This window comes from Sinohyriopsis cumingii, chromosome 4, assembly GCF_028554795.1.
Source record: "Sinohyriopsis cumingii isolate HCF-2022 chromosome 4, ASM2855479v2, whole genome shotgun sequence".
NCBI lineage: Eukaryota > Metazoa > Mollusca > Bivalvia > Unionida > Unionidae > Sinohyriopsis > Sinohyriopsis cumingii.
In genome coordinates, this window is record NC_142964.1 from 56,662,135 (window position 1) to 56,682,625 (window position 20,491).

The window sequence follows — 20,491 nt, forward strand, 5'->3', positions numbered from 1 at the left end:
TTTGGTATTGGGTTTGGGAAGTCAGCAAGATCAAGGTTGTATGATTGTGATGGGGTCATTTGGTATTGGGGTCATTTGGTATTGGGTTTGGGAAGTCAGCAAGATCAAGGTTGTATGACTGTGATGGAGTCATTTGGTATTGGGTTTGGGAAGTCAGCAAGATCAAGGTTGTATGATTGTGATGGGGTCATTTGGTATTGGGTCTGGGAAGTCAGCAAGATCAAGGTTGTATGATTGTGATGGGGTCACTGAGGTTAGGGTTGGGAAGTTAGTAATATCAAAGTTGTATGATTGAGATGGTTGGGCTCACTTGGGGCTGGGGTTAGAAAGTTGTCAAGAGAAAGAATGCATGATTGTGATGGGGTCACTAGGGGTTGGGAAGTTGTCAAAATCAAGGTTATAAGATCATGATGAGGTCACTTGGAAATTTGGTTTGTGAAAGATTGAGATGGGGTCACTTGAAGCTGGGGTTGGGGTTGGGGTTGGGATTGAAAGGTTGCCAAGATCCAGGTTATGATTGTAATGCGGATACCTTTTCAGGTTGGGTTTGTCAAGGTCAAGGTTGCATTATCTCAAAGAGTATTTTAACTTATAGTTCATTGTTAAACATGTTTTCTATTCTTGTCTTTCTCTGTTTTTCTGACAGTGTGTGTGGATGTGTTTGTTTTGGATTTTTAACATAGCTTTAACAATTTTCCAGTCATATTGCAAAGATGTCTGCAGTGTGGCAGTTTGTTGTGATATCTAGCACTGGGGCATCATGCTGCAGACACGCAGCATCATGTCCCACCCAGTAACATCAGTAACATTATCCTGACACCAGGCTGACCAATTCTAACACTAACCTCTTAATGCTGAGTGCCAAGCAAGGCAGATGCAAGTACCATTTTTATAAGTCTTTTGTATGGCAGGGCAAGGGTTTGAACCCACAACCCCTGCATCCAAGGTGGATGCTCTAACCATTTAGGCCACTGGAGGGATCTCTGTTGTTCTAATATATATATATATATATATATATATATATATATATATATATATATATATATACTATATAGAAACGTATAACTTAATGGAGATTAAAGTACAAATATAAAGATATGGGATGAACAAAGATCTGGTGCAAACTGAATAATTAAAGCAGCCTATGCTACACTGAAAGCTGATATGGCAAATCAATGGTTTCAAAAAATAATGGATGGAATAAGAAGTATGAAAATATTGTGCATTCCTTTACATTTTGTACAATCATGACTTGTAAGGGCTGAACATTTATTTTCTAACATTTATATTGTATAAGTCACAAAGAAAAAGCAATTATACAAAACATTCATTTACAGTGACAATTATTGCCATTAACCTTTGAGAATACACTGTTGTTAACTAAGATAAAGGAAACCCTACTGAAATGTTACCTCTCTACTCCTAACATAATCCTTCAATCTGTTTTGCCTGAATGTTGCTGTATTTGTTTCTTCTTAATCAACAAAGCAAGAATTGAAGAAAAATATGTTTAAAATTTTAATTTCTGTACAATATAAAAGACATCAACTTATTTGTTATTGTTCCAGTCTCTCTCTATTTTCCCTGACATCTCCTCAGAGTAAAGGTGACATTAATATTGCTGAAATTTTTGTCTAATTCCATCTCAAACTTACATGAAATACATTTGGAATTAAATTTTAAATGGGTATCACTCATTGAGGTCATATTGCTACTTATTGAATAGGCAAACTTTTTAAATTGCTTAATCAATAATTTCTGTGAAACAAACCTAGAAAAAATGCCACTTTTCAGTTTTTGTACCGTAAATTGAGACAACAAAATGAGTATTTTCACTTGAAATTACTGCTCCAGCAATATACGTCTACAGTCACAGATGTTCTTTTCTATACTGATGGCACAAGAAACATGTTGGAGTTCAAGTTAAGGACAGTAACAGAGTCTCTAATGTTGGAATATCTAACTTACATTAATTTAAGCTGGAATTTGGTTTTAAAAAATAGCACCAGAGAGGCATTGTTTTAATTAAATTTACACATACATGTACATTGTATTGCATTCAGAAACAATGTTTTTCTTCTTACAGTCAATGTTGTTGACCTTTGACCTTTTGAATCCAAAACTGATCTGCTTCTCCCTTATCCCAATTTCATGCTATCCACAAAGTCTGGTCCACATCTTGTTCACATCTGGAAACCATTTTTCTTCAATCAGCCACAGTCATTTTGACCTTTAATGCCAAACAGGGTTCTTCCTCATCACAAGTGGTATTAGTCATCCATACAATTTTTGGTAACTGTAGATGGTGTAGAACTTTATATACTATGCAGAAATCAATATTCTTCTCTTGGTCTTTTGGTCACAGTCCTAGAACCAACTATACAAATCTGACATTCTCAGATTCTCAAAGCTACTATCAGATAGTTTCTCTTCAAAATGCACCATAATCTAAATCTTTGCAATCTGTTTTATTTCCTTATTCTATTAGCTGTCTAATTTTCATTGCTTAAATTTGGATCCATTTTTAATTTCAGACTAATACATTTTTTCATAACTTAATCATTCATTAAAAAATGAAAGTATTGACTTTGTCTCTGTTTTGATAGTGTCTATGATTATATTTCGAATTTACTTGTTTTTGTTTTCAGAAGTGTTTTCATTGAGATTAAAAAAGAAGATGCTTTCATGCTGAAGGAAACCAATCCTACTAAATATATTTGAAGAAATTAATTATAGTTAAGTTTTCATCCAAGGAGAAATCTTTGGATGCTCTACTGGCTCAAAAAGAATTTCCAAAATTTCATGATAGGACTATTTCTCCTTTTAGCTGCTGAGTATGATAACTGAAACCATCTCTGATACTCCTGTGAAAGTCGAACATACCAAATTTGGAAACAAACAATTTTCCTTTGCTGAGTTAATATGTTCACACTATACCAAGCCTAGTGAAACATGTTTTATTATGACATGTGACCTTCAACCTGATATGACAGACAAGAAAATCAATCGACTTGTCTCACTGTCAAGATATAATCACATGCAATCAATTTGTTTCAGACAATGTCAAGATATAACCACATGCAATCAACTTGTCTCAATGTCAAGATATAATCACATGGTACCAACTTGCCCCAGATAATGTCAAGATACAACCTTATAAAATCAACTTGCCTCAATGTCAAGATATAACCACATGGTATCAACTTGATCCAAACAATGTCAAGATACAACCATATAAAATCAACTTGCCTCAATGTCAAGATATAGCCACATGCTTTCAGCTTGCCCCAGACAATGTCAAGATACAACCATATAAAATCAACCTGCCTCAATGTCAAGATATAACCACATGCTATCAACTTGCCCCAGCCAATGTCAAGATACAACCATATAAAATCAACTTGCCTCAATGTCAAGATATATATACACACACACACACACACACACACACACACACATATATATATATATATATATATATATATATATATACACACACAAACACAAGTTATTGTATTCATAAGATCACTGAAATATGACTACATAAGCAATCGCCTTACCCCAAGGTCAATTACATATGGTTGCCATAACTCTTTCACAAAAGTGTGGATGTTAATAAAAAAAAACATCAATGCCAACATTCATGCAAGAGGATTAATAACAAGGTTTTCAAGATGGCTGTGCTATGCTGGAGGTTAGATTTATTAGAACTAGCTACAACACTAGCGTTTTAGCGAAAACCCAATGTTAAAATGACTTTCATTCTGGTGTAGCCAAATAAAGATTTTATGGATGGCCACTATGGTAGGCATTTTGATGGTTGCATCAGCATAATTCTAATACAGGCACAACTATATATTGCAAGAAAGAAGTAGCTGTTTAAATTTAGAAAGAAAAAAAATTAAGTAATAACACCCATTCTTGTGAAAATACGATGTTATTACAGCCATCTCTTTAGATGTCATCACAAGAAGATTAAGCTACCAAGTTATATGTCTGATCAACATCAATTTCATTTAGGACCAACTGAATGTGATAAGAAATATGTATTAACTTGAACACAGTGGGACTGAAATTTGAAACTGAACTCAATGAAGCAATTGTATGATGATTAACACCCAAGGAAATCCTTGACTTTTTGAAGGAATGTGGTTTGAATAACAAATTTTGATTACTTTCCAATTTTATTCTGCATATCATTTACATAATTTTAACACCTTTATCCTGTTTTATCTTGTTATGCTTCATTTTTACATTTGGATGGCTCTATCTTCTGAGCAGTTTTTGTGCAATTCTTCATTTTGACATTTTTCAAATTTTATTTTGAAGTGGCACCATAAATCCACTACTGTGCTGAGGTGTCTTTAAATGCTATTACTACACACATCTTGTAAAAATTCCACATAGCTATGGCCATACATTTAGCAGACTGAAGTTGTAAAAAGATTTGGCAGCCATGTTGGATGTCTGGTAGGCACAATATAAAGTAGATAGCATGTGTGTTTTAGTGAAAAACTTATGTAGATATAGAAGGACTAGTAACAAAATGAATTTCAAGGTGTCCACTGTGGCAGCCATCCTTTATAACTGGCATGCATTATTTTGATTTAGAAGCAAATAGACTTAACAAGTCTTGGTGAAAAACTTACTTCAATATGATCTTCCTTCAGGAAGAGTAGCAATAACAAGCTTTCCAAGATGGCCAACATGGTGGCCTTATTGGGTGTCAGATTCATACCATTTTCATTTAAGACAAACTAGTTACAATAAGAAGCCTTTCAGTAAAATTCCCACATTGAAATAACCATCCATTATGGGTGAGTAGCCATCACCAGATTCCCAAGATGGCCAATGAAGCAGTCATACTAGATGTAAAAGCAGCATCATTTCTATTTAGGGCCAACTAACAGGTCTTCTGGTGAAAACCCCATACCAACAGGACCTTTTGTTCAGAAGCAGTAAGAACAAGATTTTCAAGATGTTCCCCACTCGGTTTTCTCAATGTCCTGCGAGGATGGTATCGTTTCATATTGTTATGAAGGTCCCTCAATAATCTGCACACTCGCTTATAGGGCAGTCTACGTTTTTGGATCCCATTATGCACGAGTTATCGAGGGAGAGGTGTATCTATTCATGAACATTTTTGCAGTAGAATAAATTCAACACAGTTAATCATCAATCAGAGTTAATGTAAATATTATCAAAGTTTAAAGGCACCTCAGCAAAATATTCACTAATGGTGTCAATCAGAGCCCGCTAAATTATTATCATAGAAGCACGACAATGGAAAGTTCTTTTAGGCAGGCATTAAGTCACACTACGTATTCATTTACGATATCCTAGTACACACTTCAATGACTAATATTTAAGTTGAAAAGGAAAATTAAGTATGGCGTGGAGAGCTAAGCATCCTCTGAATCTGTCAGGATTATTAGATAGTCCTGCATTAGATATGGCCACCATTACCAAAGACAGGAAATCCTCTGAACAACCTCTAACAGTACACTCAACTGATACTCATAGCTTCAATGACTTTCAAATATAAAGAGTTGTGATTTGTACATTTAGAGAATCTATTGGCATTTTTCAGTTTTCAATGTCCATTGCCAGCAACTGATTGAAAGCTTTAAATACAGATGATGTAAATTAAGTTCACTTATTTCAAATAAAAAACTAAAGTCTACAGAAATCAACAGTCCTACTTTGTCACACTTTGATTTTTAATAGCTGAGGATAATTATTGAATATTGGCAGTTAAATCCAATGGAATCATGTTACACAATGTCTGATTTATGTTGCTTTAATTCTTAAAAGTATTTTTATTGGGGGCTAGTGAGATGTGGTCTTTGAAAGAATGTTTAATGTAGCTCAAAAAAACTATAAAGACTTGAACATGTCGATCACAAATGTTTCACTTATGAATGAAACAATTTGAGTATCATTTCAGATTTGGGAACCATGACATTATAAAATGCCGTTAAAGAAGATTATATCTCAATTCTAAGTAAATTCTCTAGTTACTCAACCTGCTGACAGTATGCATGATGGTATAAAAAGTATATCTCAATTCTAAGTAAATTCTCTAGTTACTCAACCTGCTGTCAGTATGCCTGATGGTATCAAAATTATACCCAATCTTGCATTTCTTAACAAACATCTCTACCTCTACAAAGTTCCTTCAAACTGACTCAGTTTTTCTGGAAATGATGAAAATAGATTTTCAATATGGTTATGGATGCCACATCACTGGTAGTAGAGTTACATACAGACACAATTTTGACACAGTGTCTTAACAAACATTCATACAAAGTTTGGATCAGACTGGATCAGCCATTCTAGAGAAGAATTTGAAAAATGGGTTTTAAGCTAGCTGCTATGAATCCACAATGTTATTTGGGGAGCCACCGGAGGCAAAATGTTAAACAGCATGTCCTAACAAACAACTCTACTAAGTTTACTTCAGACGGGCTCTACTTTTCTAGAGAAGGTAAAAGAAAAGATTTTTATATTTACTACAAAAGCTACATCAAGACCTTTAGAGTCACTTAGAATGCAATTTTGAAGAATCATTTTTGACCAAATCATCCCTGTTTGATTAAAATCAACCGAACCATTCTAAAGAAACCAAAAAAAAAAAAAAAAAAAAACAAGTTTTCTAAAGATTGCAAAGTAAGCCACAAAGTTTAGCCCCTCTAAACAAAATTTTCACACAGAATGTCCTGAGAAAGATGTGTACCAAGTTTGAGCACAACCAGCTTAGCTGTCCTGGACAAGAAGTTGAAAATAGGTTTTCCCTATGGCTGTTAGAACCAAAACCATTGCTTGAGAAGCCACCCTGGAATTTTGAACAAGCATGCTCTAAATAATATTTGTGACAAGTTTTACAGAAATTAGTTCAGCTGTTCAAGAGATGATGTTGAAAACATTTCCCCACCCCCAAACACTAAGAAAAAGCTTATCCTAACAAACTGACTTGACTCTTCTGAAAACGTGGCGGAAAACAGATTTTCTATATTGTTACAATCGGAACAACACTAATGCTAGGCTCCCTCCCTGAAACAATTTTGATAAAGACAAAATATCACTCAACAATTTAAGAACAGCTGGTTTGCTCTTTTCCAGAATCCCTATTTGAACAAACAAAATGTGTCAAGAGCAAACATGTCCTTTATAGTATGATATTAATAAAAGATTCTTGGTTTGAAGCTGCCAAGTCAACCAGCCAATATAAATCAGTATTTGTGTGTAATTTGGATTTTTAATGTAGCTTTAAAAATCTTTCAGTCATATCTCTATGATGTCTGCAGTGTGGCAGTTTATAATGATGTCTAACACTGGGGAATCATACTGCAGACATGTAGCATCATGTCCCACCCAACACATTGTTCTGACACCAGCACTAACCTCTTAATGCTGAGCGCCAAGCAAGGTAGCTGCTAGTACCATTTTTATCAGTCTTTGGTATGACTTGGCCTGGGGTTCGAACCCATGGCCTCCTGCATCTGAGGCATATGTTCAAACCACTAGGCCACAAGAGCGGTCACATAAGTCAGTAAAAGCTCAACAGAAAACAATGAAAGTGAAACTTAACCTTCATCTTCTTTATGATAAGACTCGTGCAAAATTTAGTGTATATCCATTAAATGCTTCAAGTTACTGTATAAAAATTAAATTCTGTGTAGACATCACATATAGACATAAGTAATACTATATATGCCTCCAAACAATATGGCAGTAATACCAAATATAACTCCAAGAATATAGCAGGGGCACAAAACCTTCCTGCTGCCCACTTACCATGTACTTGCATTTGTGTAAGTCCAAACAGAGTATGATCCATCTGCTTTCTTATACTTCTTTACCTGCTGAATTCCTGTAATTGAATAGAAGAAAATGAGGAATGGAAAAAAGTTCTTGTCCTTCTAGTTAAATTACACTAAACTAAAGGGTGTGGAATGGTAATAAAGTTCATGTTCTCTGAGTTACATTAGAGTCTAGACAAAGGAATGTGGAATAGTAAAAAAGTTCTTCCTTTGAGTACATTACACTAGACCAATGGGTGATGTGCAATTGTAAAAGAAATTGTCCTTGGAGTTACATTACACTGGAGTAAAAGGTGGTGCAGAATGGGAAATAAAAGGCTTTGCTCTTTGAGGTACACTAAAGGGTTGGGAATGGTAATAAAGTTCGTGTTCTTTGAGTTGCATTACACTAGATTAAAGGGTGGTGTGGAAAGGTAGAAAAAGACCTAGTTCGATGAGTTACATTATGCTAGACTAAAATATGGCGTGGAATGTTAAACAAGTTCTTGTCCTTTGAGTTACATTATACTAAACAAAAGGATGGTGTGGAATAGTAAAATACGGTCTTAACCTAAGAGTTACATTACACTAGACTTAGGAGTGGTGTGTAATGGTAACAAACTTCTTGTCCTCTGAGTTACATTACACTTAACTAATGGGTGTGGAATTGTAAAAAATTTCCCATCACTGAGTCATATTACAATAGATGAAGGGGTGGTGTGGAATTGTAAAGTTCTTGCCCTCTGAGTTACATTACACAAGACTAAGGGGTAGCGTGGAATGGTAAAAAAGGTCTTGTCCTTTTAGATACATTACACTCAACTTAGCGGTGATGTGGAATAAAGATGCCAAACGGTACCCGGATACTTGGGTACCCACTCATTCATGATAACCCAGGTAATACAATTGGCAATCGGGTACCCTTTAAAAAAAAAAACAAAAAAAAACCAACCAACAAACCATGTTTTCAAGTTCAAATCAAGGCATAGAATAAAGATTACATGAGGCTCATGTCATGTGCACATTTATTCATTATCACAGGGGCTCGTATCATTGCTTACAATTAACTTGTTATACATGCACAGTATAATAATACAGCAGAGGACACTTCTCTCCTTTCTCATGAGACTTACTTAATAAACATCAATGCTGATATTTCGTGCTAAATTTCACATAACATCATAAATTTGGTACTGATTCTTAGTTCAGGCATTTGACTTTCTATGCCTTTCCAAAGTTTGGCTTACTATCATACATTTAAGGAATGCCAGAACATTTTCAATTGCTACCGCTTAACACTGCCATGATTGCACTTGCTTAATGTGCAAGTGCAACTCTCTGACGGGAATACTGACCTCTCATTGGCCAAAGGAAAATTTCCAGATTTTCTGTTTATAGTATTACATGAAACAGTTCCAAGAAAACAGATGAGTTTCTTTAATGTGAAACCACTTATCACAGATTCATTCCATTTGATACCCACATATGTAGCGGACCAGTCTAAATTGAAAATAAATGGCGCCAAATAAAGGTAACAAACGGGCTTTATCATTGTAACTGATGGATGTTATATGACTGAAAAATGTAAGAGAAGAGGATATTGTTAAGCTGCATACAGAAATGGGCAAATCAATAGCACTTGAACAATTTTGAAACAAGAATTCAAAAGTAAAATAATATAGCGGTCATCATGTGTGGACTTTATGAATATTTGCGAAAGTTACTGATGATAATGTAGACTACTTAATTTGAGTGTCATGCATAAATAATTTACCAGTTTCTTTTGTGTCTTTACTTTTGTACTAACTACTAATCAACATCGATTTAGCCAATATGTGACAAGAATTTTCACTGTAGATCCAGGTAAGTAGCAAACATAAATGTGTTTTTCATACAGTTTTCTTAATTATGGCATGTAATATATAGATTGTTCTTTTTATGCTCAGATTATGCTTTTTTGCCACTTAAATTAGTAATAATTATGACTATACCACTCTTGGGGGTTGACATGTATGTACCTATAGCAAAGCAGTTCAGGTTCACAGTTAATACAGTTTCCCTTTGATAGGTTACCCAGATAACCGATTGTTAGGTGCAACAGGTTCCCGGTAGAAATTTCCCAAAATACTGACATCTCTGTTTAATGGCCAAATCCTCAATTTATAAATGTGATTGTGATAATTGTCAATAAAGTGTTTTCCGATGAAGTTGTTCACTTTTTTGTATAAATTACCTTTATTTTCAAGAAACTCAACTTCTGAAAGATCATTATTCCAACTGCCTTCAACAAGCTTCACATGTACATAAAACCATTTTGTACTATGCCACTCCATTTTGTTGTTGATTCAATTCACAACCAAAACACTATAAATAAGACTTTATGAGCATTTTAATATGTACCTTTACAACTACTTTCGATCTCCAAATTTGTTATGCTTATGTTGATATCAAGATTTAAAAAAGTATATGTTGAAAGAAACTTAGGTTCAGACATCCACAAGCTGTAACAGGCATATTCAGTATAGAATGAGGTATTACGACCACAGTCATATTCAGGAAGGATAAAATGGGTTAATACCACTGTCACATTAGCAAATGGACATATGTTTGTTATTCTGAGGTTAGTTTTCACAGCAACTTCAAGAGCATGTGTACCTTTTATCAAAACAAGCCAGCTACAATCTTTTATAAATGCAACGTATATAAGCAATGAAATCTTATCGTTACATTTTAAGTTATCATTTATTGGAGCAAATTCATTGTGTCATGCAAGTTTTGTTTTCTGCAGGAAAAAAGTAACTTTATTGATGCTAACTTTGGCTACCAAAGGTGGAGTAAAAAGCAAATTAAATTTACATTCTCCTGAAATAAATTTTATCTGGCTGTTAAGGAAATTGAAAGTGGGGCATCTTGCAAAGATGTGTGTGAGAAATTTTCACTTAAACATAACACTCTGTCAGGATGACTAAAACAGAAGAAGCTTGCTTACAATTCATTACTATTGTTATCCCCCATCCCCACCCATGTTGCTAAAAACATACAATTTTAATTAATTTTAATTTTAATTTCATTTTAATTTACGTCTTGATAATGCTATAGATAACCTTAATTATATGCATTACTCTGTTTGCATACACTCTATATATTTTCTAATGGGATGTAACTGATAAAGGAATTTTCTAAATTATGACCTTCACCCAAATTTGAGTATTTTTCATATGAAACTGGTGTATGTACTTCACGCATTATGGATTGTTTAGTACAAATGTAAGTTGTCAATATACAAGTGTATATCAAACAGATTTTGTCTTCATTAAATTAAAAATTTCCATCGTTTATTTTCTCAAAGTGTAAATTGTATGCACTGATGACTAGCTACCCCTTACAGAAAAATTTCACTTGTCTGCTAAACAAATTTCCAGACCCCCCAAACATTTATCAAGACATCTTCTTATGTGGACAGTATTACCTCCATCCCAAACATGCCGATATAAATGATTAGGATAACTCGGTTCATTTTAGAACTAATGTACCTTGCGGCCTTCTATATGTACAATATACAGAGTATAAACTTAAAATGTGATTATCACAACACATTTGATTGATCATGTGAATGTTTGTGTTCAATGGTATCCGCATGTCCAGATAGAGTAAAATATTCAATGTATCAGCATATAGTTAACATGTTTCTGTTTAATGGTAACATAGAAAACATTGAATCAGGATGAAATGTCACTGCTAACGTTGTTGTTCTGTGTACATGTATAACCAAATAAAATATAAAAGGACTATGTTGTGTTTCTTTAATCTTCATTCAATAAAATTGAAATGTTACATGTTTTGTGTCTGATTCATCACAAAATAACATACTGCAACACAACAGAACATCAAAAAGTGAATGTAACATAAAATCACAAAAAATGTAAAATTATTGGAGTAGGAAATCATAATTATTCATACTTTTCTAAGCTACACATTTTCTTCTTTTGTTAAATTAAAAAACGACCAACTTAAAAAACACAAATGATAAACTTCAGTGAAGCCAACACTAATTAATTTCACATAAATTGTCATGTGTGTAACAAAATTACATAGATGAATAAAATAAAATTTCATAATAATTGACGATGATTATGTATATTTGATTTAATTTATATTTGATTTAATTTAATTGTTTGTAAGTTTTAAAATCTTTTTTTTTTAAAATTTCATTATGTCAAAGTAATGTAACTTTGTTTTCTAGAAATTTGATATTTTCCAGAAATTAGTTTGACCTTAGTGTTTGACTGTAAACACCGAATATTGTATCTTATGTTGACCTAGTTCCCGACCTTAATTCCAAAAATCACTGAGACAAGTAAACAACTTTTTTACAGATCTTATTCTTAGAGTAAAATGATTGTTTTTTGTCACGGTCACACTGGGTCTATGTGTTTTTAGACATAAATACTTCTCGAAGATTATGGAAAGTTGACCTTCATCTGGGAATCTGTTCTGCATTTTAATTTACTGCATAATCTGTGTTTAGAGAGATATTAGTCAGTCTGGACTTCTCTCTACACTGGAAAGTGTCTGTTGTGTCAGTTGGATTTATAATTTTTATTCATATTATTTGGATTCTAAAAGATTCATTCTTTTTCCTGGAAATATTTGAGTGCTCTTACAGAATTCTTGGACAAAGACATTTATTTAAATTTTAATCTGAAATTCAAACACTGGAATATTATTGACTGTGGAATGAAAAAGATCTGTAGATGATACAGTGGCATACTGACTACAGTGTACGTCATCGCATTCCATTTTGGATTCTTTGTCAGGACTTGAACTTGAATTCATTATAACATTTCATTATTAGGACTTCTAAAACTTAATTTGGGGATTATTCTTGAATTTTTTTTTGGATTTGATTCTTAAAACTGTAAGTTCTCATTTTTTATTTTTATAGTGGTTTTTTTTTTCCAAGGGAAATAAATAATTTGTTTAATTTTTCAAAGCTTCTTGTTTTCACTCTTTCTTTTGTTACTGTTTATTCGAGCCTAAACACGTAACATAAGATGTTATCATCATCATCTTAAACATGTTTTCCAGCAAAGAATGCATCTTCTTAAATTACCAACTCCATTTAATACTAGTTGACAATTCTTATGACTGTAAAAGGTATATATGAACTGATATAATGATTCTGATTAACAGATGCACAAGACTATTACAAGTTCTGTGACTGATTCACCATGCAGTAATATACTGCAAAACAACACATTAAAAAGAACATAACACAAAAAAGTAAAAGTAATTATGTACTGTCAAACCTGAGCTCTGCTATATCAATCTATAACACAAACACCCAACTGTAGTGTTAAACCTTGAGATTCGTAATATCAATCTATAACATGCAAACACCCAACTGCAGTGTTAAACCTTTGATTTGTTATATCAATCTATAATACAAACACCCAACTGCAGTGTTAACCTTGAGATTCATAATATCAGTCTATAACATGCAAACACCCAATTGTAGTGTTAAACCTTTGATTTGTTAAATCAATCTATAGCATGCAAAGACCTAACTGCAGTGTTAAACCTTTGATTTGTTTTATCAATCTATAACACAAACACCCAACTACAGTGTTAAACTTGAGATTCGTAATATCAATCTATAACATGCAAACACCCAACTGCAGTGTTAAACCTTTGATTTGTTAAATCAATCTATAACATGCAAACACCCAACTGCAGTGTTAAATCTTTGATTTGTTATATCAATCTATAACATGCAAACACCCAACTGCAGTGTTAAACCTTTGATTTGTTATATCAATCTATAACATGCAAACACCTAAATACAGTGTTAAACCTTTGATTTGTTATATCAATCTATAACATGCAAACACCCAGCTGCAGTGTTAAACCCTTATATTAATCTATAACACAAAATCTATAACACAAACACCCAACTGCAGTGTTAAACCTTTGATTTATTAAACTATAGCATGCAAACATGTCTGTGATCTTTGAGGAGAAAATTAATTGAGATTTCAAAACTTCAGTCAATTTGAGTGGACCGGTAGTTGTTCCACATGAGTAGGTGAAACAGTGGTCTTTGGGGCTAGAATCATGTCATCTTAAAAAAGGAATTTCAATCGCTGGGTGGTGCTGTTTTAAGTGTGTAGACATGTCTGTAATGTTTCCAGTATTCTGCAGATGTGTAAAACAGAGATTGCAAACACACCTGGATTTGTCTTCTTTTCTAACTCCATTCCTATATAATACATAATAAACAAAATAGTTCAAGCACATGACCTTCTAATCGTAGGTACCCCTAATTCAATCTTTTTGACCTTTTGCATCTGCTCCATTTGACCGGCTGCTGGACTCATCTTGGTTAACCTGTAGTTTGCTGTACATTGCATGAAAACATCATAAACGTCTTAGTGATTAAGACTGGTTACAAGTTCTATCATTAACTGCTAACTTGTACTACTAGTTTACTCAAATGCAGCGAGAAAATAATTTTAACTCACATTAATAGTTTTAAGAAAAGATTTTTTTCTTCATAAATTTTTTAAGTCTTTTATTACATTTTAAAGACATTATTGTATTTTTTTATTTTAAAACAAAAAATAAAGCAATTTCCTTGTACAATGGAACGGATTTGGGTGCGGGAATGGAGATGACTAACAAACGAATCCTTTACACAATACTTCCTGTGTATTCAAAAGAAATGCTATGATCAGCTTGGCCTGATGAACTCCTTATTTAATAAAGAAAAGCCAAACGACTAATAATTATTCTTGATGGCTGAATATTTGTATAACTTTCATAAAGTAAGTATCGTTTGTATCGATTCTTTGTCTTGCGTAAAAATATTTGTATTGAAATGGCAAAAGTATCGGTGCACTGATGTACTGATGAATCGTTTCACCCCTAGTCGAAAGACACAGCTGTATAGCAACAACTCAAACAAAAGCTGTGGCTGGGGACAAATAAAACTAAGCTAACATAAAAGTCAATATACATTAACTCCAAACTCATCAAACCAGTTATTCCACCACACAATTACAAAATACACAGTCAGAGAGGTCAAACGACCCAGTTGTATAGCAGTGACATGAACAGTAGCTGGGGACAAACAACACAGAGCAACAAATTAACAAATAATAACACAATAACAACGTCAATATTAGGATCACTGTAGGACTTGAACTAAGGCCTTAAATGACAAAAGATAGTAACCTTCCTGATAAGGAAAGCACAGTTAACAAAACAATGCATTCAAAAATATGTCAAAATATGGACATAGCAAAAAGGGAATAAGTAGTTATCCTAACCACTGATCAATAAGGTAAGGGCTAATGTGGAAACCAAACAAGGAACCAGCAGGGTGAACAAGAGCAGTGATAAAGATCAGGACACTACAACAACAACACAGGTCAAGGGAATATATGGGAAACAAAGAAGATCAGAACAAGAGAAGACAACACTGCTGCAGGAAAAAGGGAGAAGATGAAATGTAGCAAAAATAATGAAGATCAGGAAAGGAAAGAAAACAATGGCAATGCAGTTATTAAAGAAGAGTAGAACAACAACAACAACAAAACGTAGTACTAAAGAAGAGTAGGGAAAGATACTGACACAGAGGGAAAAGAAGGAAAACGGAAAAGAACTGCCAAACTAAACAATAAGAATAATCGCCCAAAACCTGAACAGAAAATAATTTGCCATCACCAACAAAATAACACAGATGCCCAAACCTGAATATCCCTCCTACCTCTTTCACCATAACTGAAACACATTAATCTATAGCACACATCCAGAATAGCACACCTAGTACATACACATCTATAACTTACATACAGCACAACACCCTCACATCTACCTACACCCCAACCCAGAATTCACCACCACATACTTATTATATAGGGCTGTCATCCTGGACCTAAGAAAGCCCTCTTTAGACTTAACTTGTTTGGCCCTGAAAGGACACTTTTCTTTTTACAAACTCACAGCACTGAAACACCCACACTGAGATTGCAATAAGAAAAAGGTTGCTGTAAGCCAAACCGATTCGGCAAAACCTTTTGGAAAACACATTATACATGAAAAATAATAATACAAGGCAGGAAATTCACACCTCAGGAATATTTAACTCAGACGTGACTCTCAGATGATAGACATTAGGAAGCAGTCTGCACAAAATAGGTTAATGGACATAAATTTCAACAAATGTAAATGCTGCTTGTATGAATGGTCACAGCCTGGTCACAATGAGATGGTTGGGGTACACTCGGGGCACCCTTTCTTTCTGCAGCTTGCTCTAGTAATAGCAGTTAAATGCACAAAATTAAATAGCATGCAAGCGCATGCACACTAATGAATCGTGCATGTCAATAGGCAATATACAAAATTAATCGAATAACAAAAACGATGTGTTAAGTTTGGCTTGACGCCAAAGAATTACGTGGTTCTAAAAGTCAAATGTTTCAAGCCTGGAACATATGCTTAGATATTGAAGAACATATGAACTTGACACAAAATATAAAATATCATCCTGTACTGTAAAATTCAACTGTGAAATGGATCCATAAATGCAGAAAGGAAGGAGTTATTTATATTACAGTGTGACCCAGCTATAACACCGTAGTTGGGAGCCATAAAACCCAACCGCACTATATACTGAACCATGTTATATGCAACCAAGTCAGTTAGTTGAAGAAAATGTACCCCCCCCAAAAAAAAAAATTGCGGGGTGAGTGGATAATAAATGCGGGCGGTAAAATATGTGCTTTGTCGGCACAGTTACCGTCTTGAATTGATGCATATTAAATTAGGAATACACCTGTAGTGAAAACAGAGAAGACATAATATAATAGTTTACTTTATTTAGAGAACCACGAATTGGTACATATTTATGAACCCTGTTTATATATACAGTGGAGCCTCGTTAATCCGGAAACATTCGTTCCCAGCGAATGTGTCCGGATTAACGAGATTTCGGGATAATTGAATCATGCACATTTTTTATTTTACGATATCATCACACCATATATATGTACATGTACATGCTAGCTTTAAATGTAATGTACTGTATATTCAATAATGGTTGAAATAAATTAATGAATACATCTATTAATTTGTGTTTATTTCACATTATCATAACATGTGCTTGTACGTACATATACAGTAAATGGAAGTTTAGACAATTAACACATCAAACACATCACACTATGTTCATGTACATGTATGTACTGTACATACATTTATTATGTCAATTTCCTGAAGAAGTCTGTAACCTTTGTTTGCCTGGATTCTTTGGCGGATCTATCCAATCCCAGTGTGTTTATTTAATTATTAACACCCCCGTCGGCGACTAGCTAAAACAGACATTGTTTATACAATCGCTGGTTACAATATGGTCATGCTACTTAGTTATTGATAGTGGCCATAGATTCTCAAGGGCTTCACTACTGTGTTTTATGTATTATTCTTCCGATTGTATTTTCACATAAGATTTTTCGAATTTTCTTATTTTTGGACAGATTATTTCCGGATTATCGAGACAAGTTTTAATGTAATTTTACACTTTCATCCCCGATTTTGATTTCCGGATCCGGAACGCGGATTTCTTGATTAACAGAGCAAATTAACGTTTAGGAATTCCGTTCCTGTTGAATTATGTCCGGATAGCGAGGTTTCCGGATAAACGGAGTCCGGATTAACGAGGCTCCACTGTAGATGTCTAATGTATAGCATGAATTGAGTATCAACACCGTACTCAACTGCGAACCTCATCATATACATTCAATCTACAATACAAGTGATTCCATCGAAAATATGCACACACAGCTTTACAATATTCATTAACTTTGTAACAGGTCATATTGGTCTGAATTCAGTGGAAAAACATAGCACAATCACGTAACGAATGACAAAGCACATTTACTTCAAAGTACGTTCCAAGTTGGTAAAAGTTGCCTCCCTCCACGGATGCATCTGAAAATTAACAAAGGGTCAACGGACGATAGAAACGCAGGTGTTCTGATGACATGGATTATTAAAGAAAACTTGAGCGTTCTGAAGGATTTTATTCTGAGTGAAACAAAGAGGAATTTTACTTACCATCCACATACAAATGTCAGTCTTTGTTAATATATTACTAGCGAGTGGCTGAAAATCCGATGAAGGATAGATTACGAGACAATGCCTCGTCTGGTTGATCTCCGTTACCAGAAATATCAACAACAAAAAAGTGGATATTTCACAACATATAGAACTCATGCTAGATGTTTGGATAAGCGGATTATGATATATCAATACACTGTTTAGATGGTTTGTCAGTATGGACAAAGAATTTGTTTATGTAACAATAGATAAATTTCAGTGCATTTTATATCGAGTTTGTGGCTTCCTTTTATGGGGCCTCTGAATTTCTGCACTCCAAACCAATGGTTTTGTATAAAGGTTTAAACAGCCAACAATGTCGCTAAAAAAAAAAAAAAGCCACATGGTATGTTTTGCAGCCAATAAGGAAAAACAATCCAAGTTTGCAACATTGGCGAAGACCTATGCGATCCCAGAATAAACTTTTTATGCATTTTTTCTTCTTCTTACTTTTAAGAAGACAAAAAAATACTTTTTCGTGTACGAGAAAAATAATACAAAATTTCAGGAGCCAAGTCACGATCGTCTTGTATTATTCATACGCCATCTCTTCCCCAAAATGATAAGCAACTTTTTACATTTTTTTCATACTTTTTAAGAATCTTTTTTGTGCACATGAAAAATACATGTATATAAAATTTCAGGAGCCATGCCACGACCGCGTTATATTGAATTCACGTTATAAAGGAGCGCACTATAGTGGGATCACACTGAATTAGAAATGTTCAAATGTCTTAATATTTTATCTATTTGAGACACTGATTATGAAAGTAACAAATACTAGGAGCCTGCCTTATGTCACTGGGTTGTTCCATCCCAGTGAACCAGTATATTTAAAACTTTTTTAACGATTGCTTCTTGACTTTGGTATCATTGTTTTACTTCTAACAGACCTTAAATTTGGAGTACCATCAGCATCTCTTTGGTGAGAGATATTGCCAAGTAGCCAGTAATGGCTTTTCTTTTCACTTTATAAAATTTGGCATTTCTAAGAAAGATTCTTTTATGTATTGTTATAATTATAGTATTGATAGTGTCCTGGAAATTGTTGATGCAGCAACGATACGAGTCTCTGAAATCAATATCAATGCGCTTGAGATTTTTTTTTCTCCACCAGCCGGCAACTGTTCTACAAAATTAACTCTACAATCAGAACTTTAATCTGAAATTTCAAGTAATTTACTTGCAACTTGCAGCCATGCTAACTGCATTATTCATACTATATTTACTCTGATGCTCCTTTAATTTTCAAATAAGTCCAGGCACAATCTTGTTATTGCATTTTTCAAATTCTCCTGATCACTATTTCAGCTGTTTGAAGAGGGATGGTACCCAGCATATGCCAGTCAAACGAACTTAATGTGTCAATTCTTGAACAATACCAGTCATACTGAAGCTCACATTCAAAGTGCAGAAAGAATACAGCAGAAAGAATACAAGACACATTTCAAAGAATGACAAATTAATTAGATGTCTTCTTTGATAGACAGGTTATGTAAATTACATGCTGATTTAGAAATGATCCAACAACAAAATTATTACCTTCATTAATTAATCTCCATCCGTCACGTTCCATATCTGAGGTTTCAACCAGTTGCTTTGTTTTGTCTAGGTACATCATAGCATAAACAGATGGTGCAAGAGCTATCATTGACTGTTCTCCACAATAATATGGATAAACTTTTCTGAATAATCTGTTGACATCTTTGATGGTATTCTGCACAACAACATCCATAATGTTATTTCCTACAAAAAGAAATAAACAAAATACTATTATATTTCATGGCAGGAAAAGAATAAATATATTTATCCACATAATGTTACAAAATCTCAACCCCTGTCATGAGTTTCGGATGATTTTTAAATTATTTCTCAATATTTAAAAAAATCATGAAACTGTTTCCAAAATTATTGAAGGTAAATTGCTCAGAAGTTTTAATTAATATTAAATTATATATATATATATATATTTATATATATATATATATATATATGTATTTGCCTTTGACCCTGTACCTCATACCATCTACTGAAGATCAATGAACAGTATTTATATGCACACTTTTTAAGTCTGGTTTAAGCAATAACTGGGGGAGGGAGTATGGCAGTCAACAGAGTTACTGAACTGGCATAATTCAAGATATGTTTTACATATTCATATTCGTGGTTTGATAATCATACTAGTTTATAATATCAATTTCATAAAAACAGACAGGTCTTTTGGCTTTAAAATCAATGTCAGAGTGGTGACTATCAACTTGTTCAATGTAATGCAACTAAATAAAACATCTGTTCAAAGTGCATTTGTATATGAAGAGGTTTCTCTACTCATCAGCTCAGTGAAATACAAAAGTGCATTAAATGAACAATGATCTTACCAAAATGGTCATTTAGGTTTGAATTTCAAATTCCTTCATAAAAGGAAACACATGCTAGTGCTCAGGTCTGCACAATTTTCATTTTACTGAAAACGTCAAATCAAAGATATCATTCATGCAAAATATAGAGTGATACTATGATTTAGAAGATGG

At 33.7% G+C, this 20,491-nt stretch overlaps 1 protein-coding gene across 1 annotated transcript in view; it reads right to left on the reverse strand.

Moving 5' to 3' along the window:
• Positions 1-20,491, reverse strand: part of LOC149801208 (complement C3-like) — a 346,536-nt gene that overhangs the window by 120,359 nt on the left and 205,686 nt on the right. The window contains exons 23-24 of the mRNA XM_089955247.1: positions 19,503-19,706; positions 7,798-7,873 (exon numbers count right to left, since the gene is read on the reverse strand). Coding sequence (XP_089811373.1) covers positions 7,798-7,873; positions 19,503-19,706 — 280 coding nt within the window. The remainder of the gene's footprint in view (positions 1-7,797; positions 7,874-19,502; positions 19,707-20,491) is intronic.